The 22,887-nt window shown below is 42.8% G+C and overlaps 1 protein-coding gene across 1 annotated transcript in view; it reads left to right on the top strand.

Moving 5' to 3' along the window:
* RNF4 (ring finger protein 4) overlaps nucleotides 1–22,887 on the top strand; it is a 52,744-nt gene that overhangs the window by 11,581 nt on the left and 18,276 nt on the right. The window contains exons 2-4 of the mRNA XM_077477907.1: nucleotides 2,846–2,887; nucleotides 5,501–5,673; nucleotides 21,082–21,205. Of these exons, the coding sequence (XP_077334033.1) occupies nucleotides 5,665–5,673; nucleotides 21,082–21,205 (133 nt within the window). The 5' untranslated portion in view covers nucleotides 2,846–2,887; nucleotides 5,501–5,664. The remainder of the gene's footprint in view (nucleotides 1–2,845; nucleotides 2,888–5,500; nucleotides 5,674–21,081; nucleotides 21,206–22,887) is intronic.

Here is a 22,887-nt window from a genome sequence, read left to right as displayed (position 1 = left end):
ACGCTATAACTTTTGTGCAAACCAATCAATACACGCTTATTGTGATATTTTTTGAAAAAAAAAAAAAAAATGTAGAAGAATATGTCGGCCTAAACTGAGGAACAAAAAAAGGTGGTTTTATAGATTTTTGGGGGATATTTATTATAGGAAAAGCAAAAAATATTGCTTATTTTATTTTTTTTTTCAAAATTGTCGCCTTTTTTTTTTTTTTTTTTGTTTTTTTGTTTATAGCGCAAAAAATAAAAACTGCAGAGGTGATCAAATACCACCAAAAGAGAGCTCTATTTGTGGGGGGAAAAAAGACGTCAATTTTGTTTGGGAGCCACGTCCGCACAATTGTCAGTTAAAGCGACGCCGTGTCGAATCCCTCCCAAAATGTGCTCTGGGCTTTGGCCAGCAAAATTGGGGGCTTAAGTGGTTAAGTATTTTTAATGACTAAGTGCTTTTTTCTTTTACAATATTTTTATGACAAGATGCAATAATAAATATGGTAGTGAACATCAAAACCAATCATCTGTCAGTAGAACAAAATACAACAAAGAGAGAGAGAAATGGAGCTGAGATATAAGACCATTCTCTCTACCAGAGAAGCAATGGATGCTTCTGATAATAAAAATATGTACAAACTATCTACACCACGAGGCAAAATGTAGTTTTTCATTCAGAGAAATATTTGAGCTTGTGTGAATATCCCTTAAGTCTCGTACACATTGTACGCACTGCTAGGTTTTTGTTTTTTTTCTCATTCAACACATCGGGCTGAACGAAGAAGAAACCGACTGCTCAAGTCGGAGCTGCTGTACTAACAATCCAATGTCAGTTCAGCTATCTCCCCTGCTGTTGTGTTGTGTTCTGATACGGAAGCCCCCTCGATATAACCCTCCAGTCAGCACTCTCGGCCATTGGCTGAGAACTCTGAGTGGGAGCCGATCAGTAGACCTTTTTCAGTCATGCCCCTTGGACTGAAGCCGAACAAACGTCTGGCTCCTGTCGAAGAAGCTGCAGTGCACATGGGACAGATGTCGCCTGCTTTCTATTGAACTGGCTGATGCCGCCCAATATTTGGCCTGTGTTACGGGGCTTTGTAGAAAATCTGGCTAGATACCCACAAAGGAATCTAAAGATGCCTGGTACAATCTAATACAAGCATATGGCCTTGCAAAAGGTGTTGCTTATGTTCACATCAATAGAGGGGAGAGAGTCGCAGAAATGTAGGAGAGGGGGGGAGGAACAGCAGGGAGTATTGGGGTCATTTTACACAGGCAGTGTGTGATCCAATCAGTAGTGGCATCTGCTCACAGATCCCTTGCTGAGGATAACAGGTCCATGTCCACTCAGTTTATGCAGAGTATAGACCCCGCTCTGCTCTTAGTGGTTGGGTGTAAATGGACTCTGCTGTCCATTTACACCTTGCTGCCTCTGATCCAGTCCACCCAAACTGAGGAGGTGCATGTCCTGTTTACACCACCCAGTCCATAGGAATGCATGGACCATCCAATCGGTTCCACCTGAAAAAATGTCCTTATCAGATCACTTGTGTGAAAGAACCCTTATACCCCGGGGGGCCCATTTTAGGTATGTCCCCTTTATCAGGGCTACTAATGGCTCCAGGCATTTATGTGGGTGGCCTCATAGAAGGGAACTGATCTAACCATAGTTGTCAAATGCATAAAAATTTGTCATTAATGTCAGTGAGAATTGCTGTGCGCTTTTCATTCACTAGCATACTGTGCAACCGTTGTTTCAGCTCATTAAAGCTGAGAGCCGGCAATTTCCAGGCTTTGGTAATCGTCTGTTTTGTTGACGTAAGAATATGATTCACCAGAGCGTGTTCGTGCCTCGCAATTCCTGTTTATTGGTTTGTGGAAAAGTGCTTCCCAAGGATATTTTCACAGGTTTACATGTAGAACCGTATTGACCATAGCCTAGACCCGAATCCACAGTCGCTTGACACGGGGGACACATGTGCTTCATATCGCCCAGCTGACTAAGTCTTTTTTTTTTTATCACTCTAATGTACAATAAAAATATTACCTGTTGCACTCCCTAGCTGGATGTCTCATTGTGTTCCTATCGCACCTGATGGCTTCCATGTAGAAGAGTGAAGATCTATAAATCTAAGTATAATTCTTGGTGTCCGGCCTGAAAATGCTGTAATTGTGGTGCACATAATGTGAATTAAACAATTTTCATGGAAAGTAAGCATGACTTCAATAAAATCATTAGGCAGTATTTTAGCGCAAAGAAAAATGGAGGACCGTAATGACCACCCCCATATTCCTCCAATGTCAGGTGTACTTTAAGCTCCATTCAAATTTGGCATTTTGAAAACTCGGGCAGAAACACTATGATTCTGGCCACAATCTCAAATCGCACTGCAATTGCAATACGCAGGTTCAGGTGCCATTCATTTTCAATGGCTCCTAAAGCGCTGTGCCGTTTTGCTGCAATCATCACGGCAAACTGCAATGCTCAAAGCTTGTTGCCTAAAAGAAGCTCCTGCTGCTTCTTGGGCGACAAGCTTCATGCCTTGCAGATTGCAACGCAATTTACTGTGGCAAGACCGCAACGTATTTTAGGTGCCATTGATAATTAACAGCATGTAAACCAACGTTTTGCAATTGCAGTTCAATTTGAAATCGTGGACAGAACCACAGTGATTCTGCCGGAGATCCCAAAACGCCAAATGTGAATGAAGCCTTATTGTTCTTAAAATGGATTTCGTGATTACTAGCATTAAAGAGTGGGGAAAAAAAAAGTTGGAATATGCAGTATGATGAATCGGGATTGGCTAGTAATGTTTTCTCGGCATTAACATTAACCTTTTTTTCATCTGTTTTGGCAGAGTGGTGAGGAGAAGACTGATTTTTCTGGCAGCATTGTACAGGTTAGTACTGCAGAAACCAGACTATCCTAACAAAAACAATAAAGCGTTTAACCCCCAAAATAATTTTGGCCCCTCCCCTGTATACCTTAAAAAACCTGTCTGATCCTGCCTGGCTATACCCCCCCCCCCCCCCCCCCCCCATCCCCGTGAATAGACCACGGTAATCATGGCTGCCTACTTCAGCTCTTAGCTGGAGAAACAAGGGTGCTGACATGTCAGCTGAGCGTTTATACAGGTACAGATCGGCAGTTTTTTTTTTACATTACACAGACACAGGGACAAATGTTATGATACAGAGAGGATAACGCTATTTTAGTACAGTGGGTTAATAACCACTTTAAGGACTCATTCACAAGTACATCAATACCCTGTACATTTTTGAAGCTTCATAACTGCCCTTCAATGCATGCTATGAATATTACAATGGTACCACACAGTGCTGTACATACAGGAGCCATACCATTGGGTTGTGTTAACAATTAAGCAGCGTGTCGCTTTCATCAGGCATAAATGGCTTTATTTATTTTGTAGTGGTAATGATCTATAACGGCACTTTAACAGCACCTACAGCATTTATGGCATGTTAGTGAAGCATTTATAAAGTGTTTACTGGGTGTTGAGGGAGCGGTAGCAGAGGTTTCTGTATCCTAGAATGCACAGGGAAATGATAGAGATCTAGTACAGAACGGCTCCAGACACTTCCTGTTTGTACAGAACAGCCATGTGGTAGCACCATTTGCTTATGTGTGCAGGCAAAAGCATCAACCAGCCAGCAATACTGACAGTGCCAATTAGGAGCAGAGGACATTGAGCATTATTGCCAGTGGCAACGTTTTTTTTTATTTTTTTTTTTTTTATTTTTTGTTTCAGCAAGGATGAGCTGGACCAAGCCAAATGTCAAAGAGATCAAAGTATACAAATCCATCTTGCAGAGAATTCATGAAAATGTCTATCGCACCACAACCTAACCACCCCTCAAAGTAGATAATTTCCTCTACATCAACGGTCCCCAACCTTTTTGGCACCAGAGACTGGTTTCATGGAAGTCAACTGTTCCATGGACTGGAGGTGGGGAACGATATTCTGGGTTTGGGGGGGGGGGGGTCTCGGTATCGGGATGATTCCTGCACTTTATTGGGGATGTGGCATTGGCAAACTCAGTTGGACTTGTTCCTGTAAATAAACATGGAGCTGCTTTGCTCACCAGCCGCTCACCTCCTGCAGTGCATCGCTGACACCTGGTTACAAACAGATCACAGAGCGACACTGGTCCACGGCCCCGGGGTTGAGGGCCCCTGCTCCACATCACTTCCCCTTTTAAGCATTTCCCACTGGAAAAATAACCCCTTCGTTGGCATGTATCAAGCATTCTTAAAGGGGTTGTAAACCCTCATGTTTTTTTATTTTTATTTTTTACCTTAATGCATCCTAAAAAAATAAAAATGCTGCTCTGTGTAATGGTTTTGCACAGAGCATCTCCGATCCTCCTCGTCTCGGGTCCTCTGCCAGTGCTCTTGGCTCCAATTCTTCAGTGAGTGCCCCCATAGAAAGCATGCAGGCTGCACCCACGCCTTTCTCTGTGTGGTCAAAGAATCATGGCATGTGACAGGGAAGGCTGTTATCTAATATTTTCAGAAGTACTTAAAGAGGGATTTCACTGTGAAAAAAATATTAAAAGCTAGCAGCTGCTGACTTTTAATAAATGGACACTCGCCTGTCCCAGGATCCAGCGATGTCGGCGATCGATCGCTCAGGTCTCAGCTGCTGCCGCCACCATTCTAGGTGAGGGAATCAGGAAGTGAAGCATTGCGGCTTCACTTCCCGGTTCCCTACTGCGCATACGCGAGTCGTGCAGCGCAATAGGAATTGTCTGCGCTGTCTCTGGGACCCGTGTGTGTCCCAGCAGACAGCGCGTAGGGACAGGAAGAGGCATAGACTCCCGTGGGTGTATATACCTGTCTTTGACAGGTATCTGCACCCCCCTCCTCCTGAAAGGTGCCAATTGTGACACCGGAGGGGGGAGGGAGGGTTCTGATGAGCGGAAGTTCCTCCTTAGGGTGGAACCTGCTTTAATGAAGTTTCTATTAGTGGCTGGAGCTCACAAGTGAACAACCTTGGCACTCCAGTTGCACTGAAACTACAAATCCCATTCCATCATTCCTCGGAGTCCAAGCATGTGGCTTTCAGAGTCCTGCAATGCGTCATGGGACTTGTAGTTCTACAACAGCTGCAATGCTGAGGTGTCCTATCCTGCTCTAGCTCCAACGACAGTGTCACATTAAACAAAGAAGGGACTTAAAGGTTTCCTGCAAATCACCTTTAAATGAAACTCCCAGAAAATGCACGTGGTCTGGCACTTATACTGAGGCACTGACCCAAAATAAGTATGCAGGAGGTCAAACCAAAATTCCTGATGTGCATGCATGTTCAAGTCAGTGAGTGGAGTGTTGATTTTAAAGTCTAAACTGCAGCCAGGCAACTAGCATTTTTATGGGAAGGTTAACAAGAGCAATCCATATTTGTTATGAGAGGTCCTAAATATTTTATAGTGCATAAATGTGAATGAGTTGGGTAACATCTCTGTTCCTCCCTTCCTGTTTTGCTTCTCTGTAGGTTCTAAAGAGCAAGCTTGTAAGAATCTGGAATCTTAACTGTAATTTTTGCTATGACATGGGCACCATGAACACATTCTAAGAAGCTGACTTCTCACTCTGCACTCTGTCTGGTGTGTTTTTCACTTTTTTTTTGTATCTATATATTCCTATTCAACGCCAGCCATGAATAGTGTAAGTATAAAAATGTGTGTCTGATCACTTTGCTCAATAAGATGGGTATGTAGAAACTTATCAGTTCCTTTAATGCATCGTAGTTACACCTATATGTCGACCTGAGGTGGTAGAGCTGCAGCTAACGATTATTTTCATAATCGATTAGTTGGCCGATTGTTTTGATCGGTTAAAAACCTTAAAGTGTATAATTTAGTTTATATGTAAAGTTTAAAAAAAAGTAAGTTATTCCTATGCAGTAGTAAATATAAATAAGTACTAATATCACTGGCAAACAACCTGAACATAAAATGTTAAGAATATTCCCCACTGATCCCAGCGCCCACAGAGTCGAGGATGATATAATTTGCAAGCTGCTATCATACAAAAGATAAATAAATCATAAAAATTATATAGTATATAGCTCTCGTAAATCTATTGTCTGATATATACCATATTGACAGCGCTAAAACAACAAAACAATCAATCTTAAGAGGGTGATAGTCCCATGGTTATAAAAAGCACCACAGTAATGTCCTTAAAAAGTCCCACACATCTAAAGGATGGGGTTTCAGTTGAAACAATCAAATGATGAGAAACAGAAAAAAGTCCATCTCCAAGATAAGATAACCAGTGCAAAAAGAGCTTGACAGCCGGTGACACCCCTTATGGTAACACACTCACCAGAACCCGAAGGGTTAACAGGCACTTCGTTATGAGTAATCTTTCTCTGGTGTTCCTCATTCATCAATGATCAAAGAAGGTTCTCAACCTCAGATTCTTTAATATCGCATCAATCACAGATATTTCAGGACTTTTTATACTTCACTCCCAGCAGAAGGTTCGCATATAGGAAACGACAAAAAGAGAGGTTCCATAGTGCAAACTGTTTTATTCATTAAAAAATTTGTGCGCATATACACCATACGTACATAATCATTTAAAATTCATTCACAGAGATGTCACTACTAGAACGACCGGATTTGTCTCACCGCGGCTCCGGGCGTCTTAGATCAAATACAGGCTCGGCTTCCACGGCGGGTCCCGGGAGAACGTACAAATCGACCGCTCTGTAGTTACGAATAGCTGCTTGGTCACGCCCATACGCGTTTCGTCATTACGTCTTCGTCTGTGGGCGTGGCCAAGCAGTGCAGCTAATCCGTTTAAATATGCATAGGGGCGGGGAGTCAGCTCATGGCCATTCCCCCGTCCAGCCCCCTTGACTCCTTCATTCGTGCTTAATACAAGAATGATAAGGCCACGTCATGCAAGCCGTCGCCTTGTCAACATGCCTAAAAATAAAGTGTTCTCAAAAAACCTTCGTTTCTCACGAAACCAGTATTAACTTATTAGATCCCTGAGAAACGAAGGTTTTTTGAGAACACTTTATTTTTAGGCATGTTGACAAGGCGACGGCTTGCACGACGTGGCCTTATCATTCTTGTATTAAGCACGAATGAAGGAGTCAAGGGGGCTGGACGGGGGAATGGCCATGAGCTGACTCCCCGTCCCTATGCATATTTAAACGGATTAGCTGCACTGCTTGGCCACGCCCACAGACGAAGACATAATGACGAAACGCGTATGGGCGTGACCAAGCAGCTATTCGTAACTACAGAGCGGTCGATTTGTACGTTCTCCCGGGACCCGCCGTGGAAGCCGAGCCTGTATTTGATCTAAGACGCCCGGAGCCGCGGTGAGACAAATCCGGTCGTTCTAGTAGTGACATCTCTGTGAATGAATTTTAAATGATTATGTACGTATGGTGTATATGCGCACGAATTTTTTAATGAATAAAACAGTTTGCACTATGGAACCTCTCTTTTTGTCGTTTCCTATATGCGAACCTTCTGCTGGGAGTGAAGTATAAAAAGTCCTGAAATATCTGTGATTGATGCGATATTAAAGAATCTGAGGTTGAGAACCTTCTTTGATCATTGATGACAGAGGAACACCAGAGAAAGATTACTCATAACGAAGTGCCTGTTAACCCTTCGGGTTCTGGTGAGTGTGTTACCATAAGGGGTGTCACCGGCTGTCAAGCTCTTTTTGCACTGGTTATCTTATCTTGGAGATGGACTTTTTTCTGTTTCTCATCATTTGATTGTTTCAACTGAAACCCCATCCTTAGATGTGTGGGACTTTTTAAGGACATTACTGTGGTGCTTTTTATAACCATGGGACTATCACCCTCTTAAGATTGATTGTTTTGTTGTTTTAGCGCTGTCAATATGGTATATATTGGACAATAGATTTACGAGAGCTATATACTATATAATTTTTAAGTAAATATAAATAACCAACTATATTGTTGGGGAGCAAAATCTCTAATCCACTCTGAGAATAACAGAAGAGATATACTGTATATAATATTAGAGGAGCACACACACACACACTTAGAGGTTGAATCTGGTCAATATCATCAGACTCCGATCAAATTTTTTTTTTATTTAAAGAGTTAGACTGTGCAGATTTTCAAACAGCTGTAATATTATATGCTGGCCATACAAAAACAATGTCTTCCTTCAAAAAAAGTAATTTTAATGTTAAGAACGTTCGGTTTTCTAATCATTAGTGGGGTCAAATCGACGTTTGTTTTCAACCACAGTGACTGGAAAATTTAGAAATGGAGAACTGCTTGTTCAAAGTAATTTTCAGACAGTGTATGTTCATTTTAAAACGGAATGTTAAAAATACAGTGCCTTGCGAAAGTATTCGGCCCCCTTGAACTTTTCAACCTTTTGCCACATTTCAGGCTTCAAACATAAAGATATAAAATTTTAAATTTTTTGTGAAGAATCTCCAACAAGTGGGACACAATTGTGAAGTGGAACGAAATCTATTGGATATTTTAAACTTTTTTTAGCAAATAAAAAACTGAAAAGTGGTGTGTGCAAAATTATTTGGCCCCTTTACTTTCAGTGCAGCAAACTCACTCCAGAAGTTCAGCGAAGATCTCTTAATGATCTAATGTTGTCCTAAATGACTGATGGTGATAAATAGAATCCACCTGTGTGTAATCAAGTCTCTGTATAAATGCACCTGCTCTGTGATAGTCTCAGGGTTTTGTTGAAAGCTCAGAGAGCATCATGTAGACCAAGGAACACACCAGGCAGGTCCGTAATACTGTTGTGGAGAAGTTTTTAATGCCGGATTTGGATATAAAAAGATTTCCCAAGCTTTAAACATCCCAAGGAGCACTGTGCAAGCGATCATTTTGAAATGGAAGGAGTATCAGACCACTGCAAATCTACCAAGACCTGGCCGTCCCTCTAAACTTTCAGCTCAGACAAGGAGAAGACTGATCAGAGATGCAGCCAAGAGGCCCATGATCACTCTGGATGAACTGCAGAGAACTACAGCTGAGGTGGGAGAGTCTGTCCATAGGACAACAATCAGTCGTACACTGCACAAATCTGGCCTTTATGGAAGAGTGGCAAGAAGAAAGCCATTTCTCAAAGATATCCATAAAAAGTCTCGTCTAAAGTTTGCCACAAGCCACCTGGGAGACACACCAAACATGTGGAAGAAGATGCTCTGGTCAGATGAAACCAAAATCGAACTTTTTGCCCACAATGCAAAACAATATGTTTGGCGTAAAAGCAACACAGCTCATCACCCTCAACACACCATCCCCACTGTCAAACATGGTGGTGGCAGCATCATGGTTTGGGCCTGCTTTTCTTCAGCAGGGACAGGGAAGATGGTTAAAATTGAGGGGAAGATGGATGCAGCCAAATACAGGACCATTCTGGATGAAAACCACTGTTGGAGTCTGCAAAAGACCTGAAACTGGGACGGAGATTTATCTTCCAACAAGACAATTATCCCAAACATACAGCAAAATCTACAAAGGAATGGTTCACAAATATATATATCCAGATGTTAGAATGGCCAAGTCAAAGTCCAGACCCGAATCCAATCGAGAATGTGTGGAAAGAGCTGAAAACTGCTGTTCACAAACGCTCTCCATCCAACCTCACTGAGCTCGAGCTGTTTTGCAAGGAAGAATGGGCAAGAATTTCAGTCTCTCGATGTGCAAAACTGATAGAGACATACCCCAAGCGACTTGCAGCTGTAATCGCAGCAAAAGGTGGCTCTACAAAGTATTAGCGCAAGGGGGGCGAATAATTTTGCACGCCCCACTTTTCATTTTTTTATTAGTTAAAAAAAGTTTCAAAAATCCAATAGATTTCGTTCCACTTCACAATTGTGTCTCACTTGTTGGTGATTCTTCACAAAAAATTTAAATTTTATATCTTTATGTTTTGAAGCCTGAAATGTGGCAAAAGGTTGAAAAGTTCAAGGGGGCCGAATACTTTCGCAAGGCACTGTAAGTGAAAATTTCAAACATTCATTCAGCGAATGTACAAAGCTTTTTCGCATGAATATTCTCATCTAATAATTGATCCGTGTGGCCAGTATGAGGCTCGGTACACACCTATACAGTTTGCTTTTGATCAATTTATGCAGTGCTTTTTGCTGTGCATGTTGATTTTTGCTGCGATTTGCGTTTTGTTTGTTTTTTTGCCCAATTTGTTGGGCAGATTAACCACTTACAGACCGGACCATTTTGCTGGTCAAAGACCAGACCGCTTTTTGCGATTCGGCACTGCGTCGCTTTAACTGACAATTGCGCGGTCGTGCGACGTGGCTCCCAAACAAAATTGACGTCCTTTTTTTCCCACAAATAGAGCTTTCTTTTGGTGGTATTTGATCACCCCTGCGGTTTTGATTTTTATTCTTTTTTTTTTTTTGCGCTATAAACAAAAATAGAGCTGAAATTTTGAAAAAAAACTAATTTTTTACTTTTTGTTATAATAAATATCCCCAAAAATATATAAAAAAAAAAACATTTTTTTCCCTCAGTTTAGGCCGATACGTATTCTTCTACATATTTTTGGTAAAAAAAAATCGCAATAAGCGATTGATTGGTTTGCGCAAAAGTTATAGCGTTTAGAAAATAGGGATAGTTTTATAGCATTTTTATTAATAAATTTTTTTTTTTTTAATTTATTGTGACTGCGACATTGTGGGGGACCCATCGGACATTTTATTTTTTTTTTATTTTATTTTTTTACGTTAACCACTTTCAGACCGGACCATTTTGCTGGTAAATGACCAGAGGTCTTTTTACAATTTGGCACTGTGCTGCTTTAACTGGTAATTGCGCGGTCATGCAATGTTGTACCCAAACAAAATTTGCGTCCTTTTCTTCCCACAAATAGAGCTTTCTTTTGATGGTATTTGATTGCCTCTGCGATTTTTTTTTTATTTTTTGCGATTATAAACGTAAAAAGACCGCAAATTTTGAAAAAAAATGATATTTTCTACTTTTTGTTATTAGAAAAATCCAATAAACTCAATTTTAGTCATACATTTAGGCCAAAATGTATTCAGCCACATGTCTTTGGTAAAAAAAAAGTCAATAATTGTATATTTATTGGTTTGCGCAAAAGTTGTCACATCTACAAACTAAGGTACGTTTTCTGGAATTTACGCAGCTTTTAGTTTACGACTGCCTATCTCATTTCTTGAGGTGCTAAAATGGCAGGGCAGTACAAAACCCCCCCAAATGACCCCATTTTGGAAAGTAGACCCCCTAAGGAAATTGATAAGTGGCATGTTGAGCCCATTGAATATTTTATTTTTTTGCCTCAAGCGATTGAATAATGACAAAAAAATTTTATTTTTTTTTTTTTTTCACAAAGTTGTCACTAAATGATATATTGCTCACACATGCTATGGGCATATGTGAAATGACACCCCAAAATAAATTCTGCTGCTTCTCCTGAGTACGGGGATACCACATGTGTGGGATTTTTTGGGAGCCTAGCCACGTACGGGGCCCCGAAAACCAAGAACCGCCTTCAGGTTTTCTAAGGGCGTAAATATTTGACTTCACTCCTCACTACCTATTACAGTTTTGAAGGCCATAAAATGCCAAGATGGCACAAAATCCCCACAAATGACCCCATTTTAGAAAGTAGACACCCCAAGCTATTTGCTGAGAGGCATGTTGAGTCCATGGAATATTTTATATTTTGCCACAAGTTGCGGGAAAATTACAAACCTTCTTTTTTTTTTTTTTTTTTCACAAAGTTGTCACTAAATGATATATTGCTCACGCATGCCATGGGCATATGTGAAATGACACCCCAAAATAAATTCTGCTGCTTCTCCTGAGTATGGGGATACCACATATGTGGGACTTTTTGGGAGCCTAGCCGCGTACGGGGCCCCGAAAACCAAGCACCGCCTTCAGGCTTTCTAAGGGCGTTACAGTTTTGAAGGCCATAAAATGCCAAGATGGCACAAACCCCCCCCAAATGACCCCATTTTGGAAAGTAGACACCCCTAAATTTAGGGGTACACTAGTGAGACTAGGTAATAAATGGCGGGTGCCCTGAAACTAGAAAAAAATAACTAACCAACCAGCGTCACCTGTAACAGTTATATGGTGATCACTGGTGAAAGGGTTAACTAGGGGGCAATCGGGGGGCTTTATGCGGTAGTATATGGGGGTCCCTGGCGCTATAAAAAGCTGCGGCGAACCTAAATACCTACCTGCCTAACTAGCGTCACCTGTGACACTAATACAGCGATCAGAAAAACGATCGCTTATTAGGCTGGGTTCACACTGGAGCGATGCGGGAACGCCACGAATGCGCGGCGGGTTCCCGCATCGCATGCCTCCCGGCGGCAGTTCACACTGCCCTATGCAAACTGCTGGGAGTGTCGGTGAAATGTTAATGACACCCCCAGATCAGTTCGCATATCGCAGTGCGATCTGCAAACTCTGATCGCATGGTGTGAACACCCATGCGATCCGATTCTGCTGCGGGCCAAAAAAAGGGTCCCGTGCGAATTTGCGGCGGGTGCGATGCGAATTCAGCCATACTATCTGTATGGCTGAACTCGAATCGCACAGAGATCGGATGTGATTTGCAGTGCGGTGCGAATCACATCCGTTTTCATAAACTGCTGCAATGTGAACCCAGCCTTAGTGACACTGGCGACGGGGGGTGATCACGGGGTTAAACCTTTATTGGGGGGGTTAGGGGGGTACATTAGAACTAAAGGGGGCTAACCCTAATTGCCCTAACAGTTATTACAGTCACAAATGACACCAATGCAAAAAAAAAAAAATGACATTGGTGTCACTGTGACTGGGGGGCAGGGGTAATTGGGGGGGTGATCGGGGGGGTGTGAGTGTGCCTGGCATGTTCTACTGTGAAGTGTCGTGTTGGTGCAACTCACCGATCCTCTCTCCTCGGTGTCGGAACGAAAAATACCGACACGGAGGAGAGATTACATCACTTCCTCTCCTGTGTTTACATTACAGGAGAGGAAGTGATGTCACGAAGGATTTCTATTCGTCGGGAGCGATCGCGAGGGGGTGGCCATGAATGAATGGCCGCCCCCTCATCCCGGATCGCTCGCGAACGAATACCGACCCGCGGGAAGGCAGGGACGTACAGGTACGCCCATATGCCTGCCCGTGCCATTCTGTCGACGTACATCGTCGTGCGGCGGTCGGGAAGTGGTTAAACATGTGTCGTTTATTGAACAGTATTGCAGAGATTACAGTCACAGTAGAAAGCACCGAACATTCAAAAGGTGCTGCGTCATAGCCATAACAGTACATAAAGAAATATTTCTTCATCGCAATAGACAATAGGTATCATAGCTGAGCAAAGTTATATCACAGACATGTCATCTATTGCAACAGTACTCCAAAGTTCCTAATTACACGTGCCAGCCTCTTGCAACCATCTATCCCAGATTTTATTGTATTTAGCTGGGCATCCCCTATTTTTATATATGAATTTTTTATATGGGAGTGTTAGATTAACTTCCCGTTTCCAATCTTCTACCTTGGGTGGAAGGGGTCTCATCCACTGTCTAGCTATCACTTTTCTAGCAGAAAACAAGGTTTCCTGTAGGAAAGTCTTGGTAAATTTATCCAGTACTTCGGGAAATATCCCTAGGAGACAGGGTTTGGGGTCGAGAGCCAAGAGTGAACCCATGACGTCGTGTAGAAAGGATACTTTTGTTTCCAAAGTTCCTGGAGTTTGGGGCAAGACCAGATAAGGTGGAAGAAAGTCCCGGTCTCAAGGGTACATATCGGGCATAACACAGATTGATTTGTATTATATTTGGCGGTCCTAAGGGGGGTGAGGTATGCTCTATGAACTATGTAAATTTGAGAAAGCCTATCTTGGAGCCTGGGGGACACCATCTTGCACGTTTCCAGAGCCTCCTCCGATTCCTCGTCTGTCAGCTCACCTACATCACCCTCCCAACGAGACTTTAAAGCATACGCTAGTCTCGCCGAGACAGGGGCCGCGAGCTTACCATAGAAGCATGAAATAAGCTTTTTGGAGTCAGTATCCTTCACTATGGCAACAATAGGGTTGGGAGCAAGCTGTGGCGGTGACTGCGGAAACTGTGCCCTAAGTGCGTGCTGAACCTGAAGGTACTGAAATAGCATATTGCCTGGAACACCAAATTCCTCCTGCAGTGTTTGGAACGTTTTAACAGTTCCACCGTGAATCAGGTGATGCATGTAGTATATTCCCCTTGAGACCCATAACTGAACACCCTGGATTTTTTGAAGTTCTGGTAATTGTTTGTTATGCCAAAGTGGGGTATAGTCATTTGGTGACATTACATTCAATTTGGTTAACGCTAGTTCCCAAATTCTCCTGTAGTGAAAAAGCATGGAGTGTTTACCTGGTCCTAGTGTAGAGCCCCCGACTCCTGTCGAAATAGCAGCTATCGGATCATCAGCAATTTGCGCCCAAGGGGGCCAGAGAAGGGTAAGAAAGCGTTGTTTATCAGTCTTGTCCACATGAAAGAGTTGAGACAATTGTGAGTTAACATAATAGTGATTTAGATCGGGAAGGGCCATACCACCCATATCTGTCGGGCTTTTCAGAGCCTGCCATGCAAGCTTGTGCCTATTAGTCCCCCATACAAAGGGCCTAAGAAGACTTTCCAGGGATTTAAAATATTTTAGCGGCAAGTATACCGGGGTGTGCCACAACATATACAGTAGTTTAGCTAATAAAACCATTTTAATAAAATTAATGCGCCCCCAAACCCCAAGGGGGAGACGAGACCAGGCTTGAATTTTATTGCGAACTAGGGAGAATAAAGGTTCTATATTCAACGTTATATAATCTGCCGGATTCCTAGAGACATATACACCCAGATACTTAATAGTTCCGACCCGCTGAAGAGGCAGACTGGCCTGAGATTCCGACTGTGGAAAACTGTCAATGGGTAAGATTTGGGATTTTCCCCAGTTTATGCGAAGACCGGAAAAGCTACCAAACCACTCGATCATGCGTAAGGCTTTTGCGAGGGAGGGGCCAGAGGCCGCTAAGTATAGCAGCGTGTCATCAGCATATTGACTGATTTTTTCCGTCAGATGATCCACCGTCAGTCCCCTGATCTCAGGGTCTGCACGGATCGACACCGCCAAGGGTTCTGCAGCCAAAGCATAAAGTAGTGGGGATAGTGGGCACCCCTGCCTGGTACCCCTACTGAGGCCAAACGCCTGGGAGGACCATCCATTTGCCACCACCTTGGCTGTTGGGTGTTCATACAGTAGCTTCACCCACCTAATAAAGTTGGGTCCAAAGCCGTAACCCTCCAGGCACCTCCAAAGGTACCCCCACTCCACAGAGTCGAATGCCTTGGCCGTGTCAAGCGACACCACCACCCGCTCACCCACTTCCTCATGTGTAGCCTGTAGATTAATATATAGCCTGCGTAGATTGAACGACGTATTCCGACCCGGCATGAATCCCGCTTGATCAGCCAGAATCAGGGTAAGGATCACGCCGTTCAATCGAGCAGCAAGTACCTTAGCTAAAATTTTAATATCTACCTGCAATAGGGAGATTGGGCGGTAGGATTCTGGGAAACCTGGGTCTTTGCCTGGTTTGGGTATTAAAACTATCGTTGCTTCCCTCAGAGGGTGGTAGTGTCAGGGTATCAAAAAGACACCCGTAGAGGGCGAGAAGCTTTGGCGCCAGTATTTCTTGGTAACGGGAATAAAATTCAATGGGAAGACCATCTGACCCCGGTGATTTGGATCTTGCAAATTCCGCAATGGCACATACTATTTCATCAGTAGTTAGGGGAGCCTCAAGAGCCTGCACCTGATCCTCAGTTACTTGGGGGAGGGAAACTTGGGCTAGGAATCTGTCCATCGGGGTAGTGTCGTCGGATACCGTAGTGGTGTATAAGTCCGCGAAAAAGTCCCGAAATCTAGCTCAGAAGGGTCTGTGATCACCGTATCTCCCTGTCCACGCAGAGAGATAACAATCGGGGGGTCTATCTTCCTTATGCACTAAATATGCGAGCAGCTTTCCAGCTCTTTCCCCGGATTCAAAATATTTTTGTTTAGTAAAAAAAAGTTTCTGCCAAGCCTTTTCATGTTGTATTTGGGGAAACTACCCTCGACTGTAGTCTGAGTGCGTCCGCGTTTGCCGTAGATGGATCATTTATGTATGTGTGTTCTATGGAGCTTAAATCCGCCACAGCCTTGGTAAAGGCATTTGCCGAATCAGCCATTGTAATAAACATTCGGTAAAAGCAACACATAGTCCAATTGTGTACTCCAACTCATTTATAGTAATCTTCTGCATAAAAACCCAAACCAACCTACCCCCCCCCCGCCCTACCCTGCACCTGCCCCAACTTGTGCAGGTATATTCCCTCAAAAACCGAAAATGCCTGGCTGGGAAAACCAGTTTCATTGAATCAGAAAAAAAACATATGACAATAAATCTGAGAGTTGTAGCCACCGGTACCAGAAGGCTAAATGAGATAGGCCACCCTGCATAACAGCACACACCGGTGACCCGTGTAAAGAGGAAAAAGTGTCAGTTGTGGTCCAGTCCCAGTGATCAACCACATCATCGCAATAAGAAGTCCCAGCAGGCAATAGAGCAGGTTTTCGCTGCACTATGCTGTTTCCCCTTGCTCCGGGAGAAAAGAGAGAAAAAAAATTTTTTTTTTTAAATAAAACGAACAGGTATGTATGTAGAAAAAGTCCCTCAGTGGGGACACCAAAAAAAGGAAAAACTTCCATAAACGTTGACACCACCAGCAGGCGTGAGAATTCTTCCTCCGTCTGTCCCGGGAGTGGAAAGCTTCGGTCTAGGCCTAGCAGACCTCAAAGTATAAAGGGCCCAGAAGTCCCGGACGCCACAGATGCCAGCATCCTAGCGATGGTGGAGCAGGATAAGGAAATCGGGTAACATGCTATGGCTCCAGGACACCAGGGGAAAAAAAGAAAGGAGCTTAGCTCACCCATCCCGCAGTTTCTCAGACAGCTCTATCCTGAGTCGCTCTGCGTTCCAGCCATGCTATGACCTCCCTGGGTTGTTCAAAGAAGAGTGCCCAGTCTCCGGCCTCCACTCTGAGGCGCGCTGGGAATAGCATAGAATATTTCACTTGTTGCGCACGTAGTAATCTTTTGGCCTCCATGAAGCTCTGTCGGTGTTTCTGGATTTCCGCAGAAAAATCAGGAAAGATTGCCACTTTAGTATTGCAGACAGGCATGTTACCTTTTTCCCTGGCCATGCGCAGGGCAGCATCTCTATCCTTATAGTTCAAGAGCTTTGCAATAAAGGTGTGTGGGGGTGCACCCTGAGGTGGAGGTCTGGCAGGCATACGATGCGCGCGCTCCACCGCCAGCATGGGGGAGAGACTCTCGGCCATATGTGTTAATCAGCAATTGTTCTAGAAAAGTGGTTGGGTCTTTACCTTCTGCTCCTTCTGGAAGGCCAATCAATCGGATGTTGCATCTACGTATGCGATTTTTCCATTTCGTCCTGCTTAGCAAGCATTAAGTCTATTTGTTTCTGCATGTGATCAGAATCATTTTGCAATGGCGGGAGAGCGTCCTCCACACTGCTAATACGGGCCTCAGTATTCCTTACCCGTTCACGCAGCTTCTGAAAGTCCTGCCGTATTAAGGAGATGTCCATTTGCACTTCCTCAAATTGGGATGTAAGGGATGTGTGGCATAGTGTAATAGCCTCAAGAAGCCTGTCTGTGTCTCCCGCCGCACGCGGTCCTCCCGTCTCCTCCACGCCGCCATTTTCCTCCCCCCTCCTCACTTGCATGTCGGTGGTATTGTGACAGCCTTGCTGCCGCAGATCGCTGGGATTTCGAGGGAGACATGGTCACCGGAGTGAAGGGAAGCCTTCCAGACCCGTTCGGGTGAGTATTTGTGCTGTGGTGTCGCAGGATTAATGTGGGAGACAGGATTACTCAGCGGAGCTCCGGAGATACACGTCCTACGCCATGCAAGGTCAGGCCACGCCCCCCCCATCGGACATTTTTGACACATTTTTGGGACCATTGTCATTTATACAGTAATCACTGCTATATAAATGCAGTGATTCCTGTGTAAATGACACTGGCAGTGAAGGGGTTAACCAGTGGGTGGCAGTGTAGGGGTTAAGTGTTCCTAGGGGTGTGTTACTAACTGTGGGGGGGTTGGGCTTTCATTTAGTGAACACTGATCTCTGCTCCAATCACATGGAGCAGAGATCAGCGTCACTAGTTGCTAGGCAGAATGGAGAAATGCTGTTTACACAGCATTTCCTCCATTCAGCCGTCCCGTGAGACGATCGCGGGGATGCCCGCGGCGATCGAGTCCGCGGGTCCCGTGACCGGACTCACGGGGGTCCCGACCAGCGCAGGAGCGCGCTCCCGATGGCAGGGCGGCATTGAATATTGGATGTACCTGTACGCCAATATGCCTGCCCGTGCCATTCTGTCGACGTACATCGTCGTGCGCTGGTTGGGAACCGGTTAAAAAACATAAATTGCTGCAAAAACGCATTACATTTATTTTTTTTATTTTTTTTTTTAATGCAGCTTCTCCATTGAAGTATAGTGAACCAAAAAAGCACAGTTCTGCGATGAAAACGGTCCTTGGCCCTTTCCAAATACGTAGCAGCTAAAAAAAAGCATAGATGTGAACGTTAAATGAACTGTAGTGCGTTTCTGCAAAAAGCACCAAAACACACATAGGTGTGAACCAGGCCTAAGACATTTAGTAATATAACTGAGTTTAAAAAAATAAATAAAATTGGCCCTTCGTAGTACAAAGAGCAAATAATCGCTACTGTAAGGGTGTTTTTTTTTTTTTTTTTTTACTGTGCAACAGTGAGTAATATTTACGGTAGCGATTATTTGCTCTCTTTGTACTATAAAGGGCTAATTTTTTTTGTTTTTTTAATCCTATTATGTACTGGCTGATCTATTCTGAAAATAGTATCGATTTAATTTTATAATAGATTCGTTGTTTCGGCCCTAGTGTATGGTATGCACTGCGTATCCTAAATCGTTTGAAGTAACTGTCATAGGAATGTGGATATCTACAATCCAGGAATAGGAGTGTGCGTTTTTGGTTTATGCCATTTGTTGTGTGTCCTGCATGTGATGCAGTTATCATGAAAGATGGGCTACAAAATGTGAGGCTTCAAGTAACTGGTCCAGTACCAAGTTAAGGTCTCCCCCCCTACCAAAATGATGCCCTCTTTGTGCTGTTCTAACAGAGCCAGGTAGGGGATCAGACCAGAGATCTGATGCTCTTTGACCACTTCCAGACTGCCACATGCTGATATATGGCCTTACTTTGACGTGGGATATTGTCTTGGCAGCAGCAAGCTGCCATAACCCTGGTATTTTCATGTCAAACCAGCGGTCTGATAAAAGTGGCCTATGCGGCGGATTTGCCACAGGACTAGTTTTATCGGCGGCAGGAGAGGGCTCACGCATCGCTCCGGTGTCCTCCGCCACCTACCGTAGCCATCAGCGGAGGCGATTGGGTCCTCTGTGGCTGAGCATGGAGACGAGTGAGGGGAAGATGACCCCCACCATCTCCATGACATTGCAGGGCGGAAGCGATGTCAAAACATCACTTCTGCCCATAGCTCTTAAAGGGCCATTGAATTTTTTTTTAAATGACAATTTTTTTTTTTTTTTTTGCATATTAGTGTAAATATGAGATCTGAGGTCTTTTTGACCTCAGATCTCATCTGTAATGCTTTTTTATTTTTTATTTTTTTTTTTCTATTACAAGGGATGTTTACATTCCTTGTAATAGGAATAAGTGACCACATTTATTTTTTTAAAACGGTGTAAAACAGGTAAAATAAGAAAAAAGTGAAAACAAATTTTAAACATGCCCTATCTCGCCGAGTTCGCATGCAGAAGCAAACTCGTACGTGAGTAGCATCCGCATATGAAAATGGTGTTCAATTCACAGGTGAGGTAGAGCTGCGATCGGTAGAGCGAGAGAAATAATTCTAGCCCTAGACCTCCTCTGTAACTCAAAACGTCGCCTATGTAACGTAAACATTGCCTATGGAGATTTTTACGGGTAAAAGTTTGACGCCATTCCACGAGCGGGTGCAATTTTGAAGTGTGACATGTTGGGTATCAATTTACTCAGCATAACATCATCTTTCACAATATTAAAAAAAAATGGCTAACTTTTACTGTTGTCTTATTATTTTTTTTATTCAAAAAAGTGTTTTGTTTTTTTTTCCAAAAAAAGTGCGCTTGTAAGACCGCTGCGCAATAGGGTGTGACAGAAAATATTGCAATAAAGCCATTTTATTCTCTATGGTGTTAGAAAAAAAAATGTATAATGTTTGGGGGTTCTAAGTAATTTTGTAGCAAAAAAACTGTTTTCAACTTGTGAACAAATCTAAAAAAAGAGGCTTGGTCCTTAAGTGGTTAAGTACATAGAAGCTAACGTTACCTTTTGATCACAACGGAGCATCCTAGCAATAAGAAACTGTCCATCTCTAATCTGGGTTTGCTTCCACTGCAATTGGCTAGAAAGTAAAATGGAGACTCCCTTGGATTTTGAATCTGGAGAAGCACTGTGGTATACCGCGGGGAATCTACGATTACCCAGTTTCGGAATCCCACCTCCTTTTTTTTTTTTTTTTTGTGAGTTTTCTAACATTAGGGGCTCATTCTTCACACCATACTTGCATGAAAACTGATGGGAGAAAAACACACAGATTTCAAAATTGACATCTCTGTCTGCAGTGCACCATGGTGTGATGAACGAGGTCTAAAAGTAAACTGGGAAAGAAAGTGCTTGAAAAACAATAACTTCTTAAATGGCTTCCCAAAACATATAAAAAGTACAACTGTTACTGCATTGCACTGCACTGATTACATTTAAATCATTACTGCAGTGCCAGAAGCTAGACCGTGGACAGGACACACTGTGACACTACACTTTCTTCAATACCTCCAGTTAGGTTTTCTGCACTATAATATTGTTCTAGTTAACATTTCGGCTTTGAAAGACTCGCTTTGACTGACCATAAATGATTTTAGTTTCCTCCTCCCATGCATTCTTTCCTTCTGTTCTAGACCCAGAGAAAGCGTAGAGGATCTCATTCCACAAAAACCAGATCTTCACACAAGAGAAGAAGAGGAAACGCTTCAACCAGTGCGATGACAGCAGTTTCGGAACTAATAGAGCTGGAAGAAAGTGGTATGTATTCACATTCAAGAAAGATATCTTTACAGTTGATCTCTAGGTTTCATGTGACTTGAAATAATTTTTGGACCAGCTTGGTCCAAACAAACTATTGGACCCTTTTCACACCAGCGGACTGATCTGGTCCACCTGTCCATTTTTCAGGCAGACCTGTACGGACCATGCACTCTTCTTTATGGGGCCGCAGATGTCAGCAGACATGTGTCCACTGGCATCTGATCTGCTAAAAACAGGCAAATGGGAAGACGTTTGCCATCCATCTGGTGGATTGGATGGAAACGGACATGCAGTCCATTTTTCCATCCAACCGCCCCATAGAGAGCAGCGGGCTGTGCAGAGGGGACACGGACCTGTCATCTGCCTGCTCAGCAGAGATTAGTGGAGAGATCTCCCGCTGTGCAGGTGGACTTGCTTGGGTGGATTCCAGCCCTGTGTGAAGGGGGCCTTTTAACCACTTCAGTCATGGAAGGTTTTATACCCTTAATGACCAGGTCACTTTTTTTTCGATCCGATACTGCGTTTTCTTTAACTGACAATTGTGCGATCCCACAAATAAAGTTTTATTTTGGTGGTATTTGATCACCTCCTGCGTGTTTTTTTTTTTTTTTTTATTGGATCCAAAAAAAAAAAAAAAAAATATATATATATATATATATATATATATATATATATATATATATATATATATATATATATATATATATATATATATATATATATATATATAATATTTTTTTTTTTTTTTTTTTTTTCTGCTATAAAACAAAACCTATCTAATATAAATCAATAATATTGATTAGTTTGCGCAAATGTTATCGCATCTACAAACTATGGGATATTTTTTTGGCATTTTTTTTTATTTATCATACTAGTAATAGCAGCGATATTTCCCTTTTTTAAAATTTTTTATTTATTTTTGTTTTGGGAACCAGTGACGTTATTACAGTGATCAGTGCTAAAAACATATGCACTGTTACTGTACTAATCACACTGGCAGGGAAGAGTTTGAAGACCAGGAGCGATTAACGGGTTAAGTGTGTCCCTAGGAGGTGCTTGCTAACTTTGTAGGGGATGGAATGACTGAGGTAGCACAGAGATCTGTGTTCTCCCCTGTCAGAATGCCGGTCTGCCTTGTTTACATTGGCCGATCACCGTTCTGCCTCTCTGGGGAGCAGTTGCGGGTGGCCGGCAGACATGTCTGTTGAACCTGCTGATTGGCTCCCCCTCTAGCCAATCGACACGCATGCCCACTGCTGTACGAAATGACAGACGGGTATGTTTTGTGCAATAGAGCTTACCTGCCACAGTATATGTACTGTAGCTAGTCGGCAAGTGGTTAAAGTGACGAGGAACTTGGAGAACGGCTTTAGTTGCTGCAATATGTTGCATATGTAACTATTTTGCATTGTATGGCACTAGAAAATCTATTTGCTGAAATCTTAAAAATGGAGGCTTCACTTTAAAGAACAAAAATACTTTGAGGAAGTGTTTTCCAATTAGCTTATTACAGAAAACTATAGTCAATCCTTCCTTCTTTCTTCTCCTCTTCTTCCTTTTTTTTTTTTTCTTTCTTTTTAATATATACATTTTTATTAATTTTCTAATGTATAGTACAGATGAACTATTTTCATATTACTGGGTTTAGTAATACTTTTAAATCGGTATTTAAAGTTTGA

Source organism: Lithobates pipiens, unplaced genomic scaffold (assembly GCF_037356315.1).
Source record: "Lithobates pipiens isolate NorthernLeopardFrog02 unplaced genomic scaffold, aLitPip1_a1.2 Scaffold_13, whole genome shotgun sequence".
Lineage (NCBI taxonomy): Eukaryota > Metazoa > Chordata > Amphibia > Anura > Ranidae > Lithobates > Lithobates pipiens.
This window is presented reverse-complemented; position numbering and strand designations above follow the sequence as displayed.